The sequence below is a fragment of the Dipodomys ordii genome, unplaced genomic scaffold (genome assembly GCF_000151885.1).
Source record: "Dipodomys ordii isolate 6190 unplaced genomic scaffold, Dord_2.0 Scaffold47, whole genome shotgun sequence".
Lineage (NCBI taxonomy): Eukaryota > Metazoa > Chordata > Mammalia > Rodentia > Heteromyidae > Dipodomys > Dipodomys ordii.
The window spans coordinates 10,625,717-10,633,380 of NW_012267263.1; the positions used below are offsets into that span (position 1 = coordinate 10,625,717).

Here is a 7,664-nt window from a genome sequence, read left to right on the forward strand (position 1 = left end):
GTGTGTGTGTGTGTGTGTGTGTGTCTAACTAGCACTCTACCACTTGAGCCACAGCTCTACTTCTGGCTTTGAGGGTGTGTGTGTGTGTGTGTGTGCAATTTACTAGAGATAAGATTCTCATGGCCTTTCCTGCTTAGGCTGACTTCAAACTACAAGCCTCGGATCTCAACCTCCTGAATAGGATTACGTGTGTGAGCCACTGGCTCCTGGCTCACCTACTTTTTTTCTTTCTTTTTTTTCCTGGCCCACTTCTTGTACCTGTTATTCTCCCAGTTTATTGTTCTTTTCCTTAAACCCTTCGGTGATAAAATCCATTCTTCAACAGGACAAACAAACCTACTTATGACCTGACCCTTGTCAATCTCTCTAGCCCCATCTTATTCCCTTCCTCTCACTCTGCCTACTGTCCAGCCCACATCGAACTTCTTTCAGTTCCTCAAATTGGCTCTTTAGACACTCAGTCAAGAGAGGAATTCAAGCAGAATGTTCTCACCGAATAGTGGGAACATTTTGTCTCCTTGCAATCCCATGCCTTAGCCTTTCCCCCATTGCCTCTTCCTTGTCCTCAGCTCAGCTCAGATGTCCTTCCTCTGTAGAATGCCTTCCCTGACCTCTCAAGTCCAGAGACCTGCCCTTCTATATCCCACAGCACCTTTTACTGCATGTTCTGTTGCTCAGCACATTGGGTTGTCATTTCCTGTTTACTTAGTGGGAGCCTTCCACAGACTTCAATCTTCTTTGAGAGCAGGGACTGTGTCTTATGACATACATGGTAGGTGTCCCATAAATCAGCTATGAACTATTAGTTAGGATCCAAAAGCTAGAGAACATTCCAGGGTTGTGATGACTTAGGGTGTCTAGGCACCTCAGGACATTTATAGTTGAGGAATCAGAGGATTGCATAGCTCTGGCTCCCTGAAGGCTTGCTAGTGAGTGGGCAAAAAATGAAGCCTAAGGTTAACCTAGTGCTGTCGTGAAATTTGGGGATAGCTGTTCCTGCAGGCTTTAAGGTGTCTTTGGACTTGATAGCATCCCTATGTTTATTTTGTTATTAGCACTCAGAGTCATCATGGGTAAAACCACAGGGAAGTCCTTTAAAGAGGCTGAGTCTATATTAGGATTAAGGAAATCTTAAAACTCTACGTCATTGCATGGCAGACTGTGTAGGCGAGTAGCCAGACTGTTAGAATCGGGGTATCATTGCAAGTAGGAAAGGTGGCCTAGTCCTTGAGGAGAATTCTAATAAAGGAAAATAGCGAAGTGTCTCGAGGATGGATTTACCCAAACCAAGTCTCAGTTCAAATTGCATAGAAGGCTTCCCTGGGGTAAATGAATTGGGGGAAAAAAACTGAATTGAGCAGTTTGAATTGAGCTGATATGGACTCTTGCTCCACAGTTGACAGCAGATAGTGCTTGAGCTGGCTTTCAGCCCTCTGTTGATGCCTTTTGGCAAGGCATAGTCTTGGTGTACAATTGGGACTGGCTCAAGAAGTAATCTGGCCGGGTGCCGGTGGCTCATGCTTATAATACTCAGGAGTCAGAGATCTGAGGATTGAACTTCAAAGTCAGCCCAGGCAGGAAAGACTGTGAGACTCTTATCTCCAATTAATCACAGAAAAACCTGGAAGTGGCACTGTGGTTCAAGTGATAGAGCACTGGCCATGAGCACAAAGAAGCTCAGGGATATTGCCCAGCCTCCAAATTCAAGCCCCAGGACCAGGTTAAAAAGAAAAAAGAAGCAAGCTACAAAGTGTTGGTTTACTAGTGTCTAAGACTGGGGTAAAGATAGCAAAGATTCTACCTATTTCACACATTCCCAAAGCCAGTTATCAACAGAGTACCTTCCCACACTGTACCCTTGTCCTGTTTAATATGGAATCTGCTAGCAGCATGTGGCTTTTTACATTTTCATTTAAATTAAAATTCAACAGCTCAATCTCACTAGCCAGTTTTTTTTGGAAATGTGTGGTTCTTTAATTTGATAGCACAGATATTGGTATACATTCTGTAACTTCTGCTCCCCCTCCCCCGCCACTCCACAACTCATTCTTTTTAGAGCCACAGTGCTTAGGATCCAATCCTGGTTCTCTTCCTTACTAGTCATGTAATTTGAGGCAAGTCTTTGAGCCATAGTTTATAAATATGAAAGTGGGGATAGTGGTAATAGTGCTGTGATTAACTGGTATCATGTATAGTAAGTACTCCATACATAGTAGTTGTTTTGGGTGTTTTATTCCCACTCCCTTGCAGAGAATCAACATGCAGTAAGGGCCTCTCCCTTCACCACCCAGAATTGGCATGAATCCCATATGTCTTCCCACCCTGGCTCTCCCCTAGACAGAGAAACCCTCCAATCAAAATCACAAAAGCAGGGAGTCCATATGTATTCATTCTCAAGCATCTAGAAAGGGTTTAGGGTTGGGTGTAAATTATACCACAAAACTTGATAAAGACTATTTCCCCCAATCTCCAACCAGAAGATATACAGTCAATTTTTGAATTCAGAATAATTATTTCAAGCCTGCCAGGGCAGTGACTTAAGTTCTCAAAGGGATAGTCTGGCATTAAAAGGAACCTGACCTGAATAGCTCCAGACTAGCCAGGGTGATGAATTTTAGGGAGTTTTCCCCCCCCTACCATATCAGTCTCTTCAGAGTTGGAAGCCTAGTCTTCAATTTTTCCAATTCCTTCTCCTGTCTCTAGTGGGATTCTTCACTAGAATTCTAAGTGGGAATTTTCATAAGAATCACCTGCTAGCTTGTATTTCTCTTCAAATCATTCACAGAAAAGTTCCTAAAGATTGTCTGCTCAAAGCCAATGTTTTCCCTTTTAGTGTTTGCAAATTACAACGAAATAGCTTTACATTTTTAAATGTGACTATATATGAAAAGAACAAGGGAGCTAAAAGAGTGCCTATCAGAAGATTCCTTTCTTTTTTCTTTTTTGGTTGGTTGTGGTGTTTGAACTCTTCAGGTCAAGGCTGGCGCTCTACCACCTGAGCCACAGCGCTACTTCTGGTTTTTCTGAGTGGTTGATTGGAGATAAGAGTTTCATGGACTTTCCTGCCTGGGCTAGTTTTGAACCATGATCCTCAGATCTCAGCCTCTTTCATTTTTTTAAAATACTTTTTTTACTTAGCTTTCTTTAGTTATGTAAGGGAAAAGAGCTTTAGTGTCTTTAGTTTCTATTTCTGTGAGTGGAAAATATTCCAGGACTGTATGATTCAAAAACCATTCATGATAATAATTTTAAAACAGTTTTATATCATAAGTATGGAGACCTGCAACTAGTAGAAAAGGTTTGGTAAGATACCTATTTCTTTTTTCTTTTTCTTTTTTTTTTTTTTGGTGCTAGTCCTGGGACTTGAACTCAAGGCCTAGGCACTGTTCCTGAGATTCTTTTGCTCAAGGCTCACACTCTACATCCACCTTTAGATTTTTTGGTACTTTTTTGGAGATGACAGACTTCTGCAAGACTGTCATCTTTTTTTTTTTTTTTTGCTGGCTTTGAACCATAATCCTCAGATCTCAGCCTCCTAAGTAGCTAGGATTGCAGGCATGAGCCTCCAGTGGCAAGCTTGTAATATCTCTTGAAGGAAAAGAATATTTTCAGTATTAAAGCATTTCTTTATTCAGTCTCTCTAGGAGCAAATGCATTAGATCTAAGTGTTTAAGGCTTTACGTGGCTGAGTGCATGACTTTTTAGGTTGCCCTGGGTTTAATTGCCAGTACTGCAAAAATACCCTTGATTTGCAGCAGAATTCCGTCCAAATGCTGATTTTTAGACCTAGGGAAAACCTTCTAAATCAGATCTTGGGGAGTTTAAGGAACCAGGAATTTTGGGAGGTAGTACAGGGATTTGAACTGAAGTCTTTAAACTTGTTTAGCTTGGGGCTGGGAAGGTGGCTCAGTGGTAGAGAGCTTGCCTTGCATGCATGAAGCCCTGGGTTTGATTCCTCAGCACCACATAAGCAAAAAAGAAAAAAACTGGAAGTGGTGCTGTGACTCAAGTGGTAGAGCACTAGCCTTGAGCTGAAGAGCTGAGGGACAGCGCCCAGGCCCTAGAGTTCAGGCCTCATGACCGGACCAAAAACAAAATTTCTCTGATGTGTAAACTTGTTTAGCTTGCTTTCTCACATGTGTCTACCACTTGCACCATGCCTCCAGGCCAGATATTTGCTTGTTATCTGGAGATGAAGCCTCATGGACTTTTCTGCCCAGGTCAGCCTTGAACTAGCATCCTCTGAATCTTAGCCTTTCTGAGTAATGGAAATTATAGGCATGAACCTCCAGTAGTTCCTGGCTAGGAACCAGCATTTTAACTTGCTACAGATGATTTTGAGGTCAAAGGTCAAAGCTTTGGAACTCTGCTATGTTCATTTTTCTTTAATTATCTTTTCTGCAGAATTTTTGCACAATTCCCATTGTGGCTGATGATGTAAGGCTTAACTCTGTCTTTTGACATTTACTAAGAAACAGACTACTCTGATAGCCTACACAGAAAATGTAATAAGCACACTCTGCCTTACTGCACCAGATTAGGGGCTGATGGTCATTATGAAAAGTACTTGTAGGAGTGAAATGAGGAGTGAGATACAAGCAGTATCACTTACAGAAGACATTGAAAGCCCTATGTTGGAGAACACACAGAAAACCATTGTGTTCCGGAACATTGATCTGGCAGGAATCAGAGGGCACTAATAATGAAGATCAGAGAGGTCTATCTGGCAAGGACATGAAGCCTGAAGCAGTGAGATCATGAATTAGGGTGTGGGCAATGGGAAGATCACAAAAGATGAGACTCCAAGCAACTTTGCAAACAGAATTGGTGATAGAAAGAAGTCAAAAGGTAATTTTTAAGTATCTAAGGAGCTAGAGAAGATGAGCTCTGAGTGATGGAAATGGGAAGGTTGGAAGAAAAGGCAACGTGGTGGGGAAGGGTGTGTGATCTGTTTTGAATATGGACTATGAGGCAAGAGTGGAGCACTCACATGGAACGGTAAGAAATCTGAGACTAGCTGTGAGATGGAAGGTCAAGACTAGGAATCTCCAGAATACAAATTAGAGTGGTGGGAGTAAAATACTGGAATGAAGCTGGGTGGGTGGCTTACACCTGCAATCCTAGCTACTTAGGAGGCTGAGATGTGAGGGTTATGGTTCAGAGCCAGCCCAGGCAGGAAAGTCCATGAGATTCTTTTTTTTTTCTTTTTGCTTATGTGGTGCTGAGGAATCGAACCCAGGGCCTCAGGCATGCAAGGCAAGCGCTCTACCACTGAGCCACCTTCCCAGCCCTCCATGAGATTCTTATCTCCAATAAACGACCAAAAGGCCAGAAGTGGAGCAAAAGAAGCTCAGGGGCAGTGCTCTGACCCTCATTTTAAGCTCCACAATTGACACACATGCATATGAAACACACACACACACACACACTGAGATGAGTAAGATGAGGGAATCAAAAATAGAAAAGAATGTATTCATGAGCCTCTTGAGAAGAGAGGAGAAGGAGAGGAATAAGTGAAGAAAATGAAGGAGCAGGAAGAGGAGACCAGAGAGGAACCATGAATTCAATACACAGTATTTTCAAGAATGTGAAACTTCTCTTGGTTCAGAATGTCTTCCCTCATCAAAGGAGGTCAGGATTCCTGTAGTTTCCATAGCTATGGTTACTACCAGTTTCTTATCAACAAAGACCAGTCTTTTCTTCTAGAGTATACAATCGGCCACATGATAAAATAGCATTTTCTTAAAGCTTTTGTGCCTTGTTGCAAATATTGCTTTTCATTGACATGTACTTTAAAATCTCCCCATATCCCTTAACCTTATTCAAAACAATGCATTTTGTCTTATAGGCACAGAAGCCTGGGAAAAATTCTTCAATGTGAGAACATCGATAGAAAAGGTCAACACATTGATTGTTCCTTTGATCTGGCTAAAGGAAAGGATTCCAGTTTTGAACAACATAGTGTCCAAATAATGGTCAAGGATAATGCAGGAAAAATTAGACCATCCTTTATTATAGTGCCTTTAACATCCCATGGTAAGTTTTAGAAGCCCTCTGTAAAGGTACGGATAAAAGTGTGTTACATCTTTTGAACAATTTTTTAAATGGTAATTTTACCATCTTCCTGAAGCAGACTAAATTTATGTAAACTATTCTTTGGTAGGCCCTTATTTTGTTCATGTAGAATGGCTTGGACTCAGGGCCTTGTGCTTGGCTTTTTCCCTCAAGGCTGGCACTGTACCACTTGAGCCACATCTCCACTTCTATCTTTTTCTGGTTAATTATAGATAAGTGTGTCATAGACTTTTCTGTCCAGGCTTTATTTGAACCAGGAACCTTAGATCTCAGCCTCCTGAATAGCTAGGAGGATTGCAAGTGTGAGCCACCAGTGCCTAGCCTAGATCCTTTATTAAAGAAGCAAGTTTGGAAATTCTGTTCAACATTTGTGTCAGATGCTTTATCTTTGTTTACTTAGGCTGAAACTTAAGAGCAAATAGTTGTAAAACTAGGATTACAATGCAGGCTGCCTCATTCTTAAGATAAAGTCTCTTTTTCACATTTTTACTTGAAAGGATGATGCTCATATGATTATATAGTTACTGAGTAATCTGTCCCAGTTAGAAAAAGTTTAGATCGAAGGTGGTATAATCAGAGATGCTGAGGGTTGACCCGAAGCCTTCAGAATGCTGGGTACATCTACCACTGTTACACCCCATCCCAAACTATTTAACACTGTGCAGCATAGGCACTGACTAATCAGAACAGCCCAGATAAACATACCTCAGACACTAGCTGAATTCTGGTCTGTTAAAGGCCTCATCTTTTGAGATACTAGTTCCTCTGACATATAAACTCATATTTCTTATCTGTAAAATGGACTATGTAGCCCCATTTGGCCCCAAAGACTTTGTCACAAAGTTCAAATTATATAAAGTATATAAAATGTTTTGTAAATCTCTAAAGCAAAATAGCAGTTTATTTGTTGAAGCTCAGATTCTGATTAGATGGTATACAGATGATTTACTGGTAAAGAACTCATTACATGAAGGCTTTCAAGTCTGGAAGCAGAATAATATTTAAGAGGAAACCAAAGGCAGACTTCATTATTATTATTATTATTGTGAAAATGTCGTACAGGGGTTACAATTACATGGCCAAGGTAATGAGTACATTTCTTATCAAGCATTGTTGCCTCCTCCTTTGTTTCCCCTTCCCATCCCTTCCCATCTCCCTCCCACCCCCCCACCCCTGCCAAAGTTGTAAAGTTCCTTTTTCAACATAATGTCTCAATGGGTCCACCTGTATCCCTATTTAAAAGATTTGGTTTTTTCCCTTCCCCTCCACAAAGTATACCAGCATCAAATACAGTGAAAACAGGGGTTATACTGTGTGGGAGGGACATACAAAGCAACAAAGAAATCATCTTATAAATATGTTAGAAACAATCACAAGAAAGAAAAACCATTTGAATCCTTATCTTGGGGTTCATTTAGCCTAACATTAACTTATCTGACCATTTTTGCTTTTCTCAGACATATACTAGTTATTGCAAATAAGTGAAACCATGGGACCTATGTTTCTTTGGGCCTGACTTACTTCACTTAATATAATTTTTCCAAGTCTTTCCAATTCCTAACAAATGGGGCAATGTCATTCTTTCTGAT

General features: G+C 40.9%; 1 protein-coding gene across 2 annotated transcripts in view; it reads left to right on the forward strand.

Moving 5' to 3' along the window:
• Nucleotides 1–7,664, forward strand: part of Il13ra1 (interleukin 13 receptor, alpha 1) — a 70,351-nt gene that overhangs the window by 40,673 nt on the left and 22,014 nt on the right. For both annotated transcript variants that reach the window (XM_013019690.1, XM_013019691.1), the window contains exon 5: nucleotides 5,849–6,036. In XM_013019690.1, coding sequence (XP_012875144.1) covers nucleotides 5,849–6,036 — 188 coding nt within the window. The remainder of the gene's footprint in view (nucleotides 1–5,848; nucleotides 6,037–7,664) is intronic.